The sequence below is a fragment of the Takifugu rubripes genome, chromosome 22, assembly GCF_901000725.2.
Source record: "Takifugu rubripes chromosome 22, fTakRub1.2, whole genome shotgun sequence".
NCBI lineage: Eukaryota > Metazoa > Chordata > Actinopteri > Tetraodontiformes > Tetraodontidae > Takifugu > Takifugu rubripes.
The window spans coordinates 960,519-979,819 of record NC_042306.1 but is presented as its reverse complement, the minus strand read 5'-3'; the positions used below and the strand labels follow the sequence as shown (position 1 = coordinate 979,819).

General features: G+C 49.9%; 3 protein-coding genes across 6 annotated transcripts in view; 2 read left to right on the top strand and 1 right to left on the bottom strand.

Annotated features, from left to right (window-relative positions):
- LOC101071175 (laminin subunit alpha-3-like) overlaps positions 1-7,922 on the bottom strand; it is a 32,114-nt gene extending 24,192 nt beyond the window's left edge. Inside the window, exons 1-7 of one of the 3 annotated variants that reach the window (XM_029830399.1) lie at positions 7,277-7,922; positions 6,722-6,874; positions 1,897-2,014; positions 1,137-1,255; positions 891-1,061; positions 706-806; positions 112-227 (exon numbers count right to left, since the gene is read on the bottom strand). In XM_029830399.1, coding sequence (XP_029686259.1) covers positions 112-227; positions 706-806; positions 891-1,061; positions 1,137-1,255; positions 1,897-2,014; positions 6,722-6,874; positions 7,277-7,549 — 1,051 coding nt within the window. In that variant the 5' untranslated portion in view covers positions 7,550-7,922. The remainder of the gene's footprint in view (positions 1-111; positions 228-705; positions 807-890; positions 1,062-1,136; positions 1,256-1,896; positions 2,015-6,721; positions 6,875-7,276) is intronic. The other 2 variants (XM_029830400.1, XM_011618783.2) reach the window with 2 other exon arrangements.
- Positions 7,923-8,637: 715 nt separating this feature from the next.
- vps4b (vacuolar protein sorting 4 homolog B) lies at positions 8,638-14,543 on the top strand. 2 transcript variants are annotated; one of them, XM_011618785.2, is made up of 13 exons: positions 8,638-8,776; positions 9,266-9,377; positions 9,796-9,896; positions 10,881-10,992; positions 11,104-11,254; positions 11,364-11,422; positions 11,570-11,689; positions 11,805-11,961; positions 12,049-12,197; positions 12,679-12,760; positions 12,833-13,052; positions 13,133-13,273; positions 13,356-14,543. In XM_011618785.2, the coding sequence occupies exons 1-13, from the start codon at positions 8,756-8,758 to the stop codon at positions 13,455-13,457; spliced, it is 1,527 nt and encodes a 508-aa protein (XP_011617087.1). In that variant the 5' UTR covers positions 8,638-8,755; the 3' UTR covers positions 13,458-14,543. The 2 variants fall into 2 exon arrangements, with proteins under 2 accessions (XP_011617087.1, XP_011617088.1); XM_011618786.2 differs by lacking the exons at positions 8,638-8,776; positions 9,266-9,377; positions 9,796-9,896 and adding an exon at positions 10,056-10,252.
- A 490-nt stretch (positions 14,544-15,033) lies between these two features.
- Positions 15,034-19,267, top strand: kdsr (3-ketodihydrosphingosine reductase). The gene is made up of 10 exons (XM_003977596.3): positions 15,034-15,485; positions 15,854-15,943; positions 16,071-16,127; positions 16,202-16,267; positions 16,349-16,444; positions 16,580-16,771; positions 16,859-16,942; positions 17,021-17,104; positions 17,205-17,306; positions 17,374-19,267. The coding sequence occupies exons 1-10, from the start codon at positions 15,297-15,299 to the stop codon at positions 17,491-17,493; spliced, it is 1,080 nt and encodes a 359-aa protein (XP_003977645.2). The 5' UTR covers positions 15,034-15,296; the 3' UTR covers positions 17,494-19,267.
- The last annotated feature ends 34 nt before the right edge of the window (positions 19,268-19,301 follow it).

Below are 19,301 nucleotides of genomic sequence, written 5' to 3'. Positions count from 1 at the left end.
AGGACACTTCAGTCCACTCTCTGGAAGCAATTCAAAGGGCCAAACGGACCGCGGGCAGCAGACGGCAGGTTTGTGCGCGCAGTGAATGAGCCATTGTGCACCCACACTTACGCTGACATTCGTTCGGACTGTCGACAGTCGCGGCGCGCCACGGCTTCTGGTTATAGCCGGGGCAGCAGCGATCGCACAGCTCGCCGCAGGTGTTGTGCTGGCACTCACACTGGAGTCTGGACAGAAAAAGGACACGTGGAGTTGGCAGGTTCACCTCTGTTCTACACGTCATGGTTGGCTGCTGCTCAGTTTACTAGCAAACACAATAAATTGCTTATTCTACGGTTTCTATGTTCTATTGTTGGGGATTTCGAAATAAAGACCCTAATTCAAAGCACCTTATCTCAGATCTGGTACAATGTTGCGGCCTGTAATCAGAGGGGTAGAACAATCTGCTGCTATTCACAAGGATGATCTCACTGTACAAACATATTTGGAAAAGTTTCTCCCTGCCATCAGGCAGATCTCTACATTTCCTATAGTCTCTTCTTCAAGGCCGCTTCACCCACGCGAGGAAGACAAACACGTCTGCTACGTCAATGGATAATCTGATTAAATGGCTTTAAAGGTTAATCATATACTTCAGTTAATGATTAAATCGCTTGATGGAGCCAGTTTGAATTAATGTAAGCTCGAGGAAAAAGGTCAGCTAACCTGTTTGTCCGGTCCTGGTCGCCCCCCCCAGCGCACACCTGAGCGTGGCCGTGGCAGACACAGCGCCCACCCACGCTGATGTCTTTGATACTGTAGAAATACTGGAAGGCAACAATCAGAAGGCAGCACTTTAATCAGAAGCTAAGGAAGCGCTAGTGTGCCAGGTCGTCCTGTGCACGCCTCACCCTGCGCGTGACGGTCGGATCCCTCTGGGCCTTGGAGATCAGGTGGCCCAGCAGGGTGTTGGTGCGAAGGAAGCTCAGGCGGATGTTGGTGGCCTTGGTGAAGTCCTGCAGCACCGGCGAGTAGGTGAACCTTTTGGAGCCGGGCCGGCCGTTGACCAGAGACACCACAATCTGAACAAACACGCATTTATTTCGCAGGAGGCAGGTGTGTGTGTGAGTGAAGCGCAGGCGGGGGCGTTGTCGTACCTCTCCGTTCTCCAAGGGGACGATGCGAGAGTATTCTGTGGTGCAGATCTGGTCATCGTCTCCTGATATACGAGCGTTGGGCTGCTTCCCAAACCTTTCAATGCACTCACGCTTTGAATCTGGGGGTGGGAATCAGGCATTTTTAGTCTGTCCTTTTATTCTGAAGAAATCAGCGTCTAATCTGAGTCTCCAGGTCTGTAACTGCAACTGAACTCTGACTAAAGATCACGTTAAACGTGGAGATAAATGACAGCGAGCAGAGTCACGGCAGCCACGTTCACCGTTCACAGCTTAGTCATCAAAATTCAGCCGGCTCAGCAAACCCAGGAAACGTTTATCTTGAGTCACCGTGGCGACGGAACCGTCTGATTCTTACCCCCATTTAATCTCCGATAAAATTCAGGCAAACGTGCGGAACAAATTATTGGATTCATTTAACTTAACACTCGATTTCTAGATTGAGCCACCAGCCATCACTCGATTGAGGCGAAGATTAATGAGCGATAATAGTCAATTCATTTTTTTGCCTCTGCATACACACACACACACACACACACACACACACACACACACAAAGCCGCGTTGCTGCCATCTTGTCACGTGTTTGTGGGTCAAGGGTTAAAAGGCTTTAAACCATCTTCTCAGATGAATTGTAGTCGAGCAAATGTAGCCTGAATGGTGGGTAATGGGGGAGGGGGGGGCTCAATGCTTTAGGATCCAGTTAAATCTACATCTCTTCCACCATCGCAGGGGGACTTACGAGCAAAATACTGCCAGGGCGTGAAGGTTCTCCCGTGGTCCACGGAGCGCTCCAGCACCCAGAGGTCGGGGCGAGGAGAGTTGGCAAACTTGATGAGGATGTAGGCCACGTGGAAGAGCTGAAACGGGAAGAGAAATGTCAACGTCTCTGGAACCGAGTACAATCTTGTTTCCTCCGGTGAGTGAGCCAGCTCTGACAGCCCTCTCATTTCCTCTCCTGTGGTGGGGAGCGTGAGGGGCATGTTTGCCGGTTGTAGAATCTGGAGAAACACGTGCACAGACGCGCTGGCATCTGCACCGGCTCAGCTCTTCTTTCAGCAGGCTGACATTTGAGTTGGTGTCTGACAACAAAGACAACAACTGGGTGCTCTTTGTCAACGTGGAGTCAATAAAGTGATGCAGGAGGCTCCTGCTGAGGCCACCTGAGCTGGACAGCTTCCATCATCGGCCATCAGCTCGCCCATTTCTCTACGTCTAACTCTTGTGATACTACGCCAACATCTGTCCAGTTTCCTGTGCAATAAAGTGGTCGTCTTGTCACAGTCGGCCTTGGCTACGATGCCACGCGTGCACGATGGAATAAACAACCCCCAGATGTGACCAGGCTGATCCCCTATGCATCTGCCTATACGTCTGTCTGCACCCCTCCCCCACCGCTCTGTCTTGATTTTATCACTTTAAAAGGTGGATTTCTTCATTTTCATTGTTGCCTCCCTCCTAAAGCAACATTTGTTGCATTGAAAGGCCAAAACTGCAGGAATGAGTCACATCTTCAGCTGCACCGATGAATGAAAACTATAGCCGACATGTTTGCTATTTAAATAAAAGTGATTTCTGATGGCGTCGTTCTCTTTGAAAGCGCGGGGGCAGGTTCCCACTCGTCCTCCTGGATGGAAACACTGCCGGGTATTTGAGGCCGCCAGGTTCAGGCCCTGCTGCAACAGGGCGGGCTGTGCCGCGACTCGTGTCGAAGCAAAAACAAGGTGAAAGCCTCTGAAGCGAAGTCGTGGCAGGGTCAAGAAGGTACAGCCATTAGTCTGATGGATCCCCCACAAACACGGCCTCCGAGGACTGGCGAGGTCAAAGGTCAGCTGCCTGGTTCTCCAAAGAACCAGTCAGGCTGCCTCCCCTTTAATCACCGCTGTCACGGACAAATCAGCCATCCTGTAAGTAAACCAAACAGCTTCTGGGTGTGACGAGCGTTTAATCAGAGAACACTTCCACCCACACCAAACAGGATGGGATGCAAACGGGATATGGCGGGCTAAAAACAGAAGCCTCCGCTGAAGACCGGGAGGACGTGTGGTTCGCACGGGCAACCATGACACTGACGGAGGGCATGGGGGGGGGGGGCTGGGGGGTGAGGCTGGGGGAAGGGGCAGAGACGTGTTGGCTGGCACGCACCCATCTGAGATTCCAAACATAGCGCCACATTCCCCTCTCCTCCTAATGCCCCTGAGCAGAGCTCACAGGAACTCCTCATGCACGAAAAGGAAGCCACCTGCTTCCAGAAAAGAACTAGGAACTCATTTCATGAGCAAAACATGAAATAAAAACGGATCCACTGGATATAAGCAAGTCCAAATCATGTTTCCTGAATAAACAACTCAAAGGACAGCGACAACATCTCACCTAAAGGTTGTTGGATACATTAAAAAAGATGAGCATCAGAAGAGAAGAGAAAGGAGGTGGGGGAGGAAGGAGCGGGGGGGGGCATTTTAAAAACGTAACTCCCATCTTCCCAGACTCCCAACAGCCTGAACCTCCAAATGCTGAAGCACGACAGAGATTCCGGCAGAGCACAAAGACATGAAACAGATTGAAGAGTTCATGGCAGAAGCTCCAGGAATAACATCGGAGCGCCAACGAGCCCCTCCCGGCTCCTGCAGACTGGGGGCTTTGGCCAAGCCAGGAGGTTTAATGCCGTGGATGGGCTGAGCAGCAGCAGGTATGACAGCTCCCCTGTCAGCCTCACATTCCTCACATACGCAGAACGTGTCCCTCTAACCTTCTCATTAACACCAAATCCCTCACAACCAAACACCTTTAGAACAACAGCCATGTTCAACACACTAGCAAGGAAAACACAGAGGCTGCCCTTTGACTTCAGCAACAAGCGTGCGTGCACGTGCACGGGAAGCCCGAGCCTACTTCATGTGTGTATTTGATGTTGTTTAGTTGTTGGAGGTTTCTTCAGGAATGTGATGGAGCTATTGGGCGGCTGCAGTGAGCTCAGAGGAACACGAGCCGGGGAGGACGAGGCGCTGCCTCCTGTTGAGGCGGATCATCCCTGACCAACGGGGGGACACGCCAGCAGCCATAATCCTCGCTGCAACAATGGGCCGCGCCACCGCCTGTCTGTGCACGACAGGTGGGCCAGGGTACAGGCCAGGGGTGTTTCTCTCTGTCGCCATGACGATCCGGCTCATGTGGCGACAAACAAAGGCTGGCTGAGGGTCAAACATCTGAGCGTACGTTCAAGTGTCTGGGTTGTGTTTCAACATTTAAATATCTCAGCAGAAGAGCTGCGGAGGACCTACACGAGCGAGTGACAATCGCTCCATTGGTGATAAATTAAAGGTTAAGGGTCCCGCAGAGCAGCGCCGAGGAGCCGCTCGCTCGCCACTGTCTGATGGGATGGCGTGGCGCCTGGCTAAACACGGGCGCTTACATCACCTCCATCACCGCCGCAGCAGTGCGGGCATTGTTGGGCAGCTGTTCGCTGGATGAACAAATCCCCGTCGCTAAGCAACGGCGGGCTTCAAGAGCACATTAATCCAGTTTGTGTATTTGAAAACCGATAGTTGTAAATTTCAGGATTAATGATTCTATTTACTACGATTTACTCCTGCGCGTTCATTCATCTGGGAAATGGAAACCCGATGCTGATCTGCTCAATAACCACGAGGATTTGGGGAGGAAAATGGACCCAGATGGGGGGGGGGGGGGGGGGGGGGCATTGTCGGTGTGTCTTCTATTGAAGGAAGCACCGACTCTTCAATGAGGAGAAGACGACCAGGTCACTTTCTAAGAGACCAGCTGAGAGCGTGAGGGCACAGGGAGGGTCAGCTAATACCCCAAGAAGGATCCTGACACAAAAGGAGGCGCTGGCTGCAAATCAAAGATTCAAAGTCATTTCAGGGGGAGCAGGAGCCCCAAGAATGGAGGATTAGCTTCCAGGTCATTGCGAGTAAAGCCTCATTTCAACCGGTCCAGTACCAGACGCTCACCAACCCAACACAGATGGGACAGACAGCAGTCGGCCCTCTCAGGCAGATGAGTGCACACATGTGAAATACATTCCTCAGAAAAGGAGGAGCGGCTGGCAGAGCCGTGCATAGCATAAATGTTTAGCAGAACCACGGCCTGACGACTGTCCTGGAGACGGTCAAACACAGCAAAGGGTCCCGGAAGCCGACGGGGCTTCGTCGACAACAGCGGCTTCAATGTTTTCTAAGGCCTCTACATCAAACATCATCATTATTGGGGTGGCGTCCTCGGTCAAGGGACGATTGGGCGAAAGTGGCTTTGCTTTGCTTTGACTGAGCTCTGACGGCCTTTCTCAGAGGATGAGGACCATCTGCTGCCATGTTTGTTCCTTTGTTGTGAGCGATCTGCGTCTCTCACTTCAACCTCTAAATGTTTTTGACATATTTCCCTTCGCACATTAAAAAAAACGGCTTCTGATGCTCCGATGTGGAATGATGCCAACTTGAATTATGGCAGAAAAAAAGCACGGAGCTCATCTCCAATTATTTGAGCTTTCAAGCTGGAAGACCTCAGTTCAAACAATCCTCCTCACAGAAGGAAGAAAGAGACGGAAACGGCATTCTCAAACGCAGCCTCTTTCTTTGAACCCCGCCATTATAACGTAAACATCGACCGTGCCCTCATCCACTGAGCGCGGCGCTGACAACCGCAGGAGAGCCACCTGCGTCGGCCTTGAAAGAAACCACAGACGCCATTCAGCGGCGCATTTCAACCAAAAACCCTCTGAGCTTCTTCCTTCCATCAGAGACAGAATGTGAGGCTCAAAGCGGCCTAAAGCTTGAAACGAAACGCAGCAGGTGAGCTTTGTTCACGCCCCGGCGTGGCGCGCCGGACGCCACAAAAGGACAAAAACGCAGCCGACAGGTGTTGGTGTGTCGGGCTGAGATGGCAGGGACGCCGTCGGGTGTTTTATGGCTCCCAGAACCACCACAGATCAGCTCGTGCTCATTTTAGCACACCTTAATGCAATAATGCTCCTTTCCTCGCCCAGATAACCCGAGTATTAAAGTCAGACGTGACTAAAAGCCCCGCATGTGTCCAGGCGGGGGCTATATTTGGCTGTGGCCGCGCTCTGCTCAGCTTAATCCATCTAAAAACAGACAGAAACCTATTGTCTGAGCGAGCGTCCGGGGGGAGCCCAATGTGCCACACGTGCACAGAGGAGCGCCTTTGTATCTGCGCTTCCATCCCAGCGACAGAATCTGATTTTGAATTTTGACTCCTGGAGGCAGAATTCCTGAGGTTGGAGGTGCGGGACGCGAGCCAAAGTGCAACAGGCGTGGGTCGCGGTGGAAGCTTATTTACTGGCTAAAGAGGGCGTGGAAGTGATTCTTGGCAAGCTCACTGCTGCGGCGCGTTATTCACATGACCATCGCCGCCCAGGGTGATGCAGCTCCGACTGCGAGTGGGGTCATGCGAGTGCTTTGGAAGTGTGCTGAGGGGGGGACACACGCGCCACCAAGAAGCACCTCCGGTAACACCACGCTTCTCCCACCACAACCCTCAATAAGCGGTTCAACAGCAGTTTGCAGCAGAGAAATATACGACCAGCTCACCTGACCCAGATCCAGGGTGACATTCACCTCGTTGTGGACCAGACCCCTGGAGAGGGGGGGGCTCTGCCACCACCTCTCGGTCCCATCGATGGCGTTGCTCACCGGGTGGGCGTTGCTGGGGTCTCGGGAGTTGCAGTAGCTGCAGTACTGACCCTAAATAGTCGTTTTGTTGGGATATACAGACACATTTACACAGACAGTTGAAGCAACCTGCACACTGGTTCAAAAACGGGCTGCAAATGAAAGTAGAAATATTCAGGAAGTTGCTTCGTGCCGCTCTTATATGGAGCAGGTAGATCAGTTAAAGATCGCAGGAAAAGCAGCTGGAGAGCAAACGGGGGCTTTTCCAGGACAAATCTGCAGCTTTGGGGTGAATTCCAAGGACAACACACAGATTTTCCTTATAAACCTCAGCTAGAGGAAAGATAAACCTTCTTTTCTTCCCGACTGGTGGTAAAGACGCTTCTCCAGTGACATTTCACAATTTAGTGATCTATTCCTAAATGTTCCACAACAACGCGCACAAAGTCCGAGCAAACGCGCCGTTTTCCTCACCTGGATATTTTCAGTCGGAACTCCGGTGGTCGCTCCACCTACGAGTTTACAATATAAATCATGTCTGGGTGTCCCAGCCTCATCCTCACCGCACGTGGCTGTGGCAGAAATCCTGGACCCCGCCGCGAGGTTGAAATATGGAGGGTTTAAATTAAATCCTATTGGGTCGTCAAAAGCCTCTTGTCCGTGGGTGCGAGTGACAAAAGCTGTGGAAAACATCAGAAATACAGCGAAGAGACGCGCTCCTCTCATCCCTCTCGCCATGTTCCGCATGAAGGATCCCGGTAGATGCTGAGGGCAACCCGCGCCGCGCACGTCTCCTCATCTAGACTGCTCCATACACGCGCCTCACGGCCTGTGGGACTTATGCGCGCTGCTGCTCCAGTCGAGCCCGTCCCAGAGCTGCGGGCTGGTCTGCGCTCCGCTCTCCCCGCCGCATGTTCCCAGAACAGCAGCTTTCCGTCCTCCTCACTAAATCTGTGCGCCACTGGGGCGGTCAGGTGGCGGCGGGTTGTGCGTGACAACAATCCACCAAGTGGTGACGAAGGTTTCCTATTATATTCCTGATGGCTTTAACGCTTGTTCAGTTCACGTTGTGTTTTGTTAACGAGGAAAGATGGTTAGGCTGTAAAATGGGTTTTAGACACAAACGTACGGCGATTTTGCTTCAACAGTTTCATTTTCTTGCCATAGTTTCGTTTTTATGACTGTGAACTCAGAAAGCTGTGGGGAAATTTCGAGTAAATTGCATGTTGCTGATGATCTGGAAAGAGCTGATTACATTTCGATGATTGTTCCAGATTCGGAGGGGGGGTTGACCCTTTGATCATCCAAAGATCAAAAGCATTCTATTATGTGATGTAATCTCTATTTTCTATTTTAATCTGCTATTTTTAAGGGGACCAGTCTCCATTAACGGGTCTCTCCAAGTCTTTTCACCGAGGCAAGACCATTAAATACGGTGGCAGACCAACTTAATGAGGGTATTCCAAGTAACTGGACCTTTAGATTTGGATGTGGGGAAACGAGCTGCTTGTTTGCTGCTAGTTTATTTTTACCCGGTCTTGTTGCGCCCTCTAGCGGCGCGCAATGTTGGAAGCGCTATTGCGCATGCGTCAACGCGGACTACTGGTTTCACTGGTTTATTAGGTCAAGTGTGTTCTGTAATGAGAGCCGTGTGACAAGAAAAGGACACTTTTCTTTCTTGGTCAAATGTAAATATTTTAACGGAGACCTGAACAACTTCAATTTCATACTCATAATTTGCTTTGGGGAAACAACGACAAAGGAGCTGCGTCACTTGTTGCATGACAGCAATTCAACGATGTGACTCACTGACGGGGGTTTTCTGGCGTCATTGTTGCCATTCCAGACTGGGAAGGCATCTTCTGCCGGCGCAGCACACCTCTGCGGACCTGAAGCAGCCAGGAACTGTGGAGTGACAAAACGAAACTTAAACGCAACTCCAGTTCTGCTTAAATGGAGCCGACGAATCTGCAGGTAGGATCCAGCTCATTGTGTGTGGTTGTGGAGGAACTCAGCAGCGATCCGTCTCAGCCGAGCTTCGGCGAAGGCGTGGGCTCATTTAAATGTGAACTGTAAGGTGATTTATTCTGGATACCTGCGCTTTGTGAGCGTGACAGCTCGGGGCGTCAGTAGTGTGATCAATCATTGGCTCATTAAACACTTTAAACCTGCATTTGTCTGTTCATGTCAGATATTCTGCGCGAATTCGTCCTCGTAAAATCATAATGAACCTCTGGAGGGAGAGGGGGGTGTTAAAGCATTCATATTGTGAAGGGTTTCAGTTGAAGATGCTCAACAGAATAATTAACTGTCAAGAGTAGAGAAAAATCTCTCAGGCAGCAACAGAAACGAAGCTCACTGAAGCCTGGCTGTCATCGATAAATCCCAGCTTCCTTCTGCAGTCTGTTGTGTAAAATGGAAACAAGATTGCACAGGATAAAATATAATTGGCTTCTTTTGCAGAAAGCTATTGCTGTTGCACAGAAGGCTGCGCAGGAAGACCAGGAGGGGAGGTATGAGGAGGCCATCCGCTCCTACCAGCACGCTGTCAAGTACTTTCTGCACATTGTAAAACGTGCGTTACCATGGTTACAGTTATAGTCCGTCTACATTGAGACATTTCAAGCCAACCATCAGTGTCTAATGCTTGATAACGTCTAACTGTGAATTGGAGTAAATGTTGCGGGACCGGTGAGATTTGACAAGGAACAAGCAAACATTTGTTTTCCACCCCGGCTGAAAGCCTCGGTTTACAGGTGTATTGATGTTTGATAACGTTTAACCCCGAGTTATTCCACTCTGTGGCGTTGATCCATAAGTAGGTCAAAGTAATTTATCGCACTGTTCCTACCAGTGTTCAGGGTTTAGAATGAATGGGTCGCTAATCATCTGGCCAATAATTAATTAGGGATGTGCCATGTAGTTTTGGTGGACTGACTGTTTAATTCAATCATTTTAAAGCATGATATGAAATGACTCTGTCGTGTGTTCAGGGGAGCCACAGGGTAAAGATGGCAACCAGAGGATCCGAGAGAAGTGTAAACAGTACCTGGACAGAGCGGAAGAGCTGCAGGAGTATCTCAAGAATAAAGAGGTGTTACACGCAAACACTCACGCGCGTCCTGGGGGAGCAGACAGGCAGCAATAGTGCACCTTCAGGGAGTTAGAGCTAGTTTCAACTCCACGGCGCCATCTCCCCTCTGCGTCATGACGTCACAGGCGTGCGTGCACGCCACCGATGAGTTTTAATGCGGAAGTCCTTGGCTCGCGTTCACTCGGGAAGGATTCAAGAAAGGAAACAAGCTGGGCTAAAACCTCGATTATAGTGTATAATCCTAATTCGATCGTCAAATTTCTTCTCTTGAAAGTTGTTCATCTAGGGCGACGTTACATTCATTTCGATTATAGGACCAGTGCTTAGTCCGTATGGCTCACACGACTAATTTACAGGTGAGTAGAGGGCCAACCCAACAAAACTAAATGTCCCCACAATCGCTTAAGAGACGATGACTAAACTGCGTTTTGGATTTTTGATAGTTGACAAGCGAAATCATTGGAATAGCTGGGTTGTGTGCATAATCATCCGATTGTGTGTAGTTAAAAGTGTTCGCGATAATTAGCCGCTAACGATAATTAGCATGGTTGGCTAACTTCTCCAACCTAGAGCCAATAACCTGAGTGTATTTCGCTGCTACTCGGTATTAAACAGACGTTTCGATGTGACTTGGATGATCTGTAACATAAAAGCTGTCGTTAACTGTTGTTACGTAACAGGCAGATGTGACAGTTTTTGCGTCGGCAACTTTTGTTGAACTCAAATGCTAATGTTGCTAACTAACTAGCTAGCGGATACTATTGAGTTTGAGACATGTAAATAGAAAGCAAAAAGTAGTTATCTAATCTATGATTCCGACCCTTATATCGAGGTTACTCATGCTAAAAGAAGGTAGTCATATTTGCAGGTTACCTCAACGTGACAAGTGTCAAACTCAGTGATGTAACTTGCGTTTGAAACAAAGAATCAATACATTAAAGTAGAGTCGTTCTCTATGTAATTGTTCTGAATTTATTATTTCAGAAAGCAATCGATCTTGCTAGCAAGGCGGCCCAAGAGGATAAAGCTCAGAACTATGCGGAGGCGCTGAGTCTGTACGAGGCTGCCGTCCAGTACTTCCTCCATGTGGTGAAATGTAAGGAATAAAACAGCAACAAATGCAGAATAATCCCTTTAAATGCACTTTTGAAGGTTGTGTGTTGCCTGAATGATGGGTGAGATTGGTGTTTTTACTTTCTCCTCCTAGATGAGACCCATAGTGACAAAGCCAAAACCAGCATCAGGGGGAAATGTGTAGAATACTTGGACAGGGCAGAGAAGTTAAAAGAATATCTAAAGAAGAAAGAAAAGGCTCCACCTGCTAAGCCTGTCAAAGAGTCTCAGTCTGATGATAAAGGGTGAGTTTGGGCGTAGGGCATGGAGCCCTGGACACCTCTGTTGGTTTACATGCAACCTTCTGGGCCGCTAGAAATGGACAATGTATGTAAATCACAATATGGGTTTTAGGAATGAAAGCGATGAAGGTGATGACCCAGAGAAGAAAAAGTTCCAGAATCAACTCTCAGGTTTGCGGCATTCCTTTTGAAACCCTTTTCCCAGGTTTTATAAGATCTCATCTGTCTCTATTTATTTGTGATCATAACGTTATTTATCAGGTGATAAATAACTGGTGATATTTGCATCTCCCCTAAGCCTGGTGTCAATGTTTGCAGGTGCCATTGTGATGGAGAAACCAAACATCAAATGGAGCGATGTTGCAGGTTTAGAAGGAGCCAAGGAGGCCCTGAAAGAAGCAGTCATCCTTCCAATTAAATTCCCCCATCTTTTTACTGGTACTTCCTTTTTTTTTATCACACATTCTATCCTGTGGCGTCCCTTAAATTGTGTAGGTCAATAATGTTGTCGTGTGGCTTGAGGTTCTTTTATCGATACTCTCATCTTTCACAGGAAAGAGAGTTCCCTGGAGGGGGATCTTGCTTTTTGGACCGCCAGGTACAGGAAAGTCCTATTTGGCCAAAGCTGTTGCCACAGAGGCGAACAACTCAACCTTCTTCTCCATCTCCTCCTCTGACCTGGTCTCCAAATGGTTGGGAGAGAGTGAGAAGTAAGTGAAGGTCTCCAGAAAGGGGAGGGGGGGCCTCGCCATGCTGCTCCCTGACTTTCCTCCAACAGTCTCTCATTTGTTCCTCAGGTTGGTGAAAAATCTCTTTAGCCTTGCGCGGGAGCACAAGCCGTCTATCATCTTCATCGATGAGATCGACTCCCTCTGCGGGTCGAGGAGCGAGAACGAGAGCGAGGCGGCTCGTCGGATCAAGACGGAGTTCCTTGTTCAGATGCAGGGTGAGATAACAGCCGTTCTCTCCGCACGTGTCGGACCCCTGGGACCCAAAATGAAAGTAGAAAAGGGGATGTTGAATTAGGTTTCAGCCTTTCCGCCTCCAGAACTTCCCCTGAAATCAGCCTCATCTGGCAGAACCGAATGTGAGCTGCTGCTGAGCAAAGCTGCATGTCTGGAAGCGTTCCTGAAACTATCACAACCGTCCCGTAAATGTCTGGTCAGGCGCAGCGTTCCTTATAGAACCTGTGCTGCTTCTGCTCACACCCACAATGACGGCCAGGACAGGTGACGCGAGGGAATCACGCCCACTCTGACGTCACTCAGGTGTGGCCAGCTACAACCTGGTGTCTCGGATTCCTAAACCCAGAACTCCAGGACTGTTTAACCAAGCTCCATTTTTGGAGCTCTCACCCAGCAGCAGCGACGCTGCCCCACGTTTTAAATGTTCAGGTGTGTGTTGACCAGGAGCGTTTTGGTTCACAGGGGTTGGGAATGACAACGAGGGCGTGCTGGTGCTCGGGGCTACAAACATCCCATGGACCCTGGACTCGGCCATCAGGAGGCGGTGAGTAGAAGGTTCTGGAGGGTTCCGGCGGCAGCGTTCTTGTGTTGACTGCTCCGTCACTGACTTGGGCAGGTTTGAGAAGAGGATCTACATCCCGTTGCCGGAGGAGCACGCTCGCGGCTTCATGTTCAAACTCCATCTGGGATCAACTCCCAACGGCCTCACCGAGTCCGATTTTATGACTCTCGGAAAGAAGACGGATGGATACTCAGGCGCGGACATTTCTATAATTGTCAGAGACGCTCTCATGCAGCCCGTACGAAAGGTCCAGTCAGCGACCCACTTCAAAAAGGTAGGACTTTGGTACCGGCCTCCTTTTGTCTCCGTCTCTTTCGTTGTTATTCATTTGCTGTGTATTTTAATCGGATGAAGGTGCGAGGTCCTTCAAGAACCGACCCCAACGCTATAATCGATGACCTCTTGACTCCGTGCTCGCCCGGAGACCCCAACGCCGTTGAGATGACATGGATGGATGTGCCTGGGGAGAAACTGCTGGAGCCGGTTGTGAACATGGTAAGGCTACGGTCCGATGGCCGGACAGCAGAGCAGAATCTTCTCCCGCCCTAACAGCTTCTCCTTTTCTTCTCTTCTCCAGCCTGACATGCTGAGGTCTCTGGCAAACACGAAGCCAACGGTCAATGAGCAAGACCTGGAAAAACTGAAAAAATTCACAGACGACTTTGGACAAGAAGGCTAGGTGGGCCGGTTTAGCCCTGCCCAGCTGAACCAAAGAATTAGTGATTGTCTCTTTTCTTTCCTTCTTCTGTCTCAGAATAATTGTCCCTGAGGCCTTGGGGGTTCTGATGTACGTGGGTTTGTTTACTGCCTTGATAACCACGCAGGGTGGAGGACTTGTTTTTAGTTTATATGTAAGTTTGCAGCACGTGTTACTCCAAAGCGTAGGAACGAGAATCAACTGACGCATTTATTGGACTCTTGACGTCGGATTAATGTTGTCGCATGCAACCAACAAGAACAAAAGTCCCGATATGTAGAGCTGCCAGGGCTGTTTGAGTAAATGTGGAACTGAACACTAGACGAATGATGGAGAGGAGACCAGCCCTCTGTTTTAATGGCGTAAACCTAAGATCCGCCGCATTTGTAACATTCGATTCAGAGCTGCTCGGTCTCCATGTAAACACCATTATCTACTTTCCTCACCATCCCTCTGTCTTCTGAAGTGGCTGTTGCCAGATCACGCGTGTGCACCAGACCAGCATTAGTTTTACCTCTGAATTAAATGTCACCCGGGTCGCAAATCTGTTGTTTATGTGCACATGTTTCCTTGATTTAATGTGTGCGTTGGCTGAGGGACACTTGGCCCTAAGATAAAACTACTCAGGTCTGAGTTTGGGGCAAAGTGTCCCTTGAACAAGAAATGACGCCTTAGATTTGGCTCAGGTGAAGAGGTCATCTTGTGTACGCAGGCCTTAACCTAATGTAGTCATCTATTGCTGCAACGTGCCTTCTATGAAAAGTCGCATGATTCTTTTTATTATTCAATTTTAAAATTCCTCACACTTCATATATCTACTATATTGTGAATACAAGCACCTAGTGAGTAAAACTGATATTTCCATGTCAGACCTTTGATGTAAAATGAGATTATATGCAACTGTGACTTATACTCTTGCATTATTGAAACTCTACTGGGCACCAGTTCATATTTTACTGTAAATGTCTATACATATACAGCTGAAGCCTTTCTTTGTGCAAAAGGGTCACTTTTACGTACAAATTACCTTATTCTTTAATGTAAATAAAAGCTATAGCTACTTGAGAATCTTGTGTAACATGTATGATTCATTCAGCAAGCAACTATTTGCATCAGAGATTACATAACTCCAGCCACTCCTGCCGGTGCAGTGATGTGAATTTTCCTTTGTCTCTGGATCATGGAAACATGGAACCATGGATGAGCAGCAGCAGAGTTCAGGAGCTGAAGCTGGTTCATGTCAGTGGGAGTCAAGGGAGGGTGGCAGACGTCTAGTGCAGCATTTACCCGATAAATATCCCCCGAAATGCTTCAATAAATCCTCTACATTCTGAATCAACCTTTGGTTTTCCCAAATGAAATTATATTTCGAGATAACTTGGCAGAGACACCTCTCCTAATCCTAAATTAAGGAGCGCCTGTGAATTTCCTCCTCGAACGAGGGGTGTGTGGAGCGTTGCATTGTGGGAATTGCTGTTTGTTTATGTTAATGACGTCGGCTTTCCACAGAAGATGTATTCGAGTTTAAAACTACAAGTACCAGATTCCACCAGAAGGAGTCCATTTAAGGTGGATAGTTCGATTTGTTTTGGTTAATAGAGACTGTGCTTTGTCACGGGGTGCTAAAGTCCACCGAGGCGACGTTTTTTCCACCCTACACGTTCCCGCCTCGCCGAAAAACCCCGTCGAACCGCTCCTCCCCCGGCGTCCGTGTTTCACCACCCCCGCCGAGGGCCGCCGCCTGCCTCCGAGTCTCGTTATTGGACCCCCGGAGTTGGCCCGCTAGTTAGCAAACAAGCTAAAGACTACCCGGTTTCCCCCATGTCCGCTGACGAAGGCTTGAGCTCGACGGTCGCGGATTGGCTCTTCATCAACTCCTGGTGGCTCCTCTTGCCGTTCACGATGCTGCTCGTCGTCGCCGCCTTCGTGGTCGCCTTCGTGCTGCTGTTGTACATGATATCGCCCCTGATCAGCCCCAAACCTCTGAAACTGAACGGGGCCCACGTTGTGGTGAGTGGGGCGCTAATGCTGCGCGGCTAGCCCGGGGAGCTAAGACCTCCAGTTTACCTAGTCCAATACTAACCAGTCGCTTCAGCGCTGACCAGGTTAGCTGGAAGTTTGCACTTTGAATGGTGAAGAAAAGCATCGCTGTGTGTTGTTTTGCTGGTGTGGAATGTGTCAGACACGCCCACTGACTTTTAACCCACTGGAAATCAATGTCATAAAACAAGAATTATTTTACTCAGGGATACATAATGGATGCAGTTAGATGTGTTGTTACCACGTCACGTTACTGGGTGTACCACTGCAGTTTGGAAACATACAATTCAATGACTGATCACTTGGTATTTTGGTAATTGTTCTGTTTAAACTTCAAGGTGACCGGAGGCTCCAGTGGGATCGGGAAGGCGATTGCAGTCGAGTGCTACAGACAAGGAGCGTTCATCACGTTAGTGGCACGGGACGAGGTCGGTGGACGCCGGACGGAGGAGAGATCCAGTCACATTTCTGTGTCCCACCTGAATTATGTGTTGGTTTAATTCACTCCTGTAGTTCGGTCTTTGCATCAGACTGTACGTGTGCTTCCCTACTTAGGCTAAATTGCTGCAAGCAAAGAAAGAAGTGGAGAAATTTGCCATTAATGACAAACAGGTATGGTTCCGATCGAAGGTCTTGACTTCACTGTGTCATAATTTCGACCTAAAAGCCTTTGTGTTCTAATTTAGGTGGTGGTCTGCACGTCGGTGGACGTCTCCAGCGACTATCACGAAGTGGAAAGTGTCCTCAAACAGGTGAAGTTAGCTTTGCGAGGCCATTGTAACGAACTGTGGAAGCGTTGAGTTCAAGCACTGAACTGGTGTTTTCACACGCAGGCCCAGGAGAAGCTGGGACCAGTGGATATGCTGGTGAACTGTGCCGGAACGTCCCTGTCGGGAAAATTTGAGGACGTGGAAGTTGACAATTTCAGAGTAAGCTACTGGCTGCGTGGCCTTGGTAGTCGCTCTCCATAACATCTGAACAGTACAGAAACAGTTTTGAACCAATACAAATCGTTTTTCCCTTCGGACGTCAGTGGGTTGTGCTTCTCCGTCTGTTCCTGGCAGAAACTGATGGAGGTGAACTATCTGGGCAGCGTTTACCCCACCCGGGCTGTCATAACCACCATGAAGGAGCGCAGGATGGGCCGCATCATGTTCGTGTCCTCCCAGGCCGGCCAGATCGGCCTGTTCGGCTACACCGCCTACTCCCCATCCAAGTTTGCCCTGCGTGGTTTGGCGGAATCTTTGCAGATGGAGGTGAGCCTGAGCTGCTCCGATGTTGATCCGTGAGGAAGTGGCACCAGGGGGACCACTCTAAACCCAGCCGGTGTTTCTCTCCCCTAGATAAAGCCATACAACATTTATGTGACCGTTGCCTATCCTCCTGATACCGACACTCCTGGATTAGCCGAGGAAAACAGGACAAAGGTAAACTCTGGTTTTCCTCGCCCTCCAATCCTCTTCTGCTCCCTTCTGGAACGGTTCTCCTTTGCTCTCCGTTCTCAGCCTCTAGAGACCAAGTTAATCTCCGAGACTTCCGGAGTTTGCCAGCCGGACCAAGTGGCCAAAGTCATAGTTCGGGATGCAGTGGTGAGACGGGAATGAGCGAGTGAACGAGCTGATCTGTGAGCCTGGTGCGTGCTCGTGCGTGCTCGTGCGTGCGTGCTGAGCCGTGTTTTCTGACCCGCAGCAGGGGAACTTCAACAGCTCCGTGGGGCCCGACGGTTACATGTTGGCAGCCGTCACCTGCGGGATGTCGCCCGTCACCTCCATCACGGAAGGGCTCCAGCAGGTACCAGCCGGCACATCCCGTTTGACTTTTCCCTCGCCATTGACGGGCGGCGTTTTCTCCCGCGCAGATCGTGACCATGGGGTTGTTCCGCACCATCGCGCTCTTCTACCTGGGGAGTTTCGACAGCATCGTGCGGCGCTGCATGATCCAGAGGGAGCAGTCCAAAGCAGCCGACAAGCGGGAGTAGCAGCCGCCTTGGCCGGCGCCCCCCCCCTCCCTCGGTACCCTCGTCCAGCCACTCAGTTAGTGCACAACTATAGGTGGGAGGGGGGGGCAGTCTTTGAACGCATTCCTGATGTCCTCTAAATTGTGGCAGATGTTTACTGTTCGCTTGTCTGCTGATGTAAAGCCTCCGGCCCCCCCCCGGCGGTGTCGGTTTTCCTCTCACAACATTCCAGTGACTTTAACGTGTCCACCTGCTCCTCTCTGCAGGGGCGGCCTTACTTTAAGGCCTGGGGGCAGACGCAACATCCCTCAGCCTGCTTTGAAGCTGGTTCTGCTTTGGAAATCTGTAACATTTTGAGAATTCTATTTCAGACGACCCCCCCCCCCCCCCCCAACGCAGGAGTCTTTGCAGGCAAAGCCTCCGTCTGACTGAATAACTTTAATGTTCGGACCAGGCCCGGAGCGGCGCCAGAACAGGCGCCACCTGGGCTCACCTGCTGATTTCCATTGTTTGCTTTTATTTTTTTTTACTGCAGAAACATTTGCGTAAAACGGCGCCCACGAATTAGGGGTGGGGGGGGGGCTGAGTGGTGCACGTGTGACTGCTGTGACTGAGCCAGCCTCTGGGGAGATTAAAGCCATTCACTTCTACACTCGCTAAGGAAAATGCAAACGTTTCCTTTCACCAAATGCATGAACGTTAATGTTTACGTCCAGTTCTGTCTCGGAGTTCGGTCCAGAACTGATGGAGTCCGGTCGGGGACGCTTGCTGGTTCAAGCGGTTCCCCGCGCGGCCTGGCGGGGGCGCTAGAGAGTCGTCTTACGACAGGCCAAAAGCGTGGAGGAGCCAACATGGAGGCGGTGGTCCCGGTCCCCCTGCTGTCTCACTGTCCTGAACCTTTCAGATTTTCTAGCTCTCGTCATGTTGAGGTTCCCTCCCGGTTGCTGTCTTGTAATTCCCGTGTTTTGGTCGGTTTTTCCGTGTTTTGTGACGTGAGGGGAACGTTCCAGTATTTTGCCAGTCTTCCTTCGGCCTGTTGCTAACGGGGAGAATGTACAAATCAGACGGCAGGATTCTTCTTTCCAAACACCAGATCTGAATGCCAAAACGTGTTTGGACAGTCTCTGTAAATGCAATATGTTTGAGATTAATATTAAAATGTCGCTGCTGTGTTGATCTGCGTCAATCACAACCGCGGGCGCCATCCCTCGCCTTAAGACGCGACTACCGATGAAGCCGTAAGGTCGGCGCCGTCTGCCCAACCACGTGGCCCCGCCCACGTGGAGGTTACCGCCCGCTGGGCTCGTTTTGGTGTGAAATACCAGCTGTTTCTACGTGTTTTCCCCTGACAAATCGAAGCCTTACTGAAACCCAACACATGAAAGTGAGAATGGACGCGTTGGATGATGTTCTCATTTGACATTGGTTGACATTGGAGAGCTTCTCATGGTCGTGACACCCGCTGCCATCTTCTAGCACGAGGCAGCATCACATGTAGCTCGCATCAACAGTTCTGTCACCTTTGCTTTTAGCCTTTAAGCTATGCAACTGAAGCCTGCACTCACGTTCAGAAACACCTGGTTAAGATCTTCGGTTGCGCGACTCCTCGTGCGTTTCTTCTGTCGTGACATGGTCACAGGTCAGACGACGGTCCCGTCTTTGCTCTTTCTTTGTTCTTCTGCCAAACAAACGTTCTGGACACCTTCACCTCGTGTGCCATGGAAGGAAAATGTGAGGTGGATTATTTCTCTGTCTTATTTTCTTACATGATTCAATAAAAACTAGAATGACAACAGTTCTTCTTTCCGGTTCTTTGTGTTGGGGGGGGT

What these genes read in the sequence shown, in the direction of transcription:
- vps4b (XM_011618785.2), top strand. Translation starts at nt 8,756, where the DNA reads ATGGAGCCGACGAATCTGCAG. An exon ending in GTTCCTTGTTCAGATGCAGG is followed by an intron (nt 12,198 to 12,678) that starts GTGAGATAACAG and finishes TTTGGTTCACAG; the next exon opens with GGGTTGGGAATGACAACGAG. An exon ending in CAGCGACCCACTTCAAAAAG is followed by an intron (nt 13,053 to 13,132) that starts GTAGGACTTTGG and finishes AATCGGATGAAG; the next exon opens with GTGCGAGGTCCTTCAAGAAC.
- kdsr (XM_003977596.3), top strand. Translation starts at nt 15,297, where the DNA reads ATGTCCGCTGACGAAGGCTTGAGCTCGACGGTCGCGGATTGGCTCTTC. An exon ending in TGAACGGGGCCCACGTTGTG is followed by an intron (nt 15,486 to 15,853) that starts GTGAGTGGGGCG and finishes TTAAACTTCAAG; the next exon opens with GTGACCGGAGGCTCCAGTGG. An exon ending in TGGAAAGTGTCCTCAAACAG is followed by an intron (nt 16,268 to 16,348) that starts GTGAAGTTAGCT and finishes TTTCACACGCAG; the next exon opens with GCCCAGGAGAAGCTGGGACC.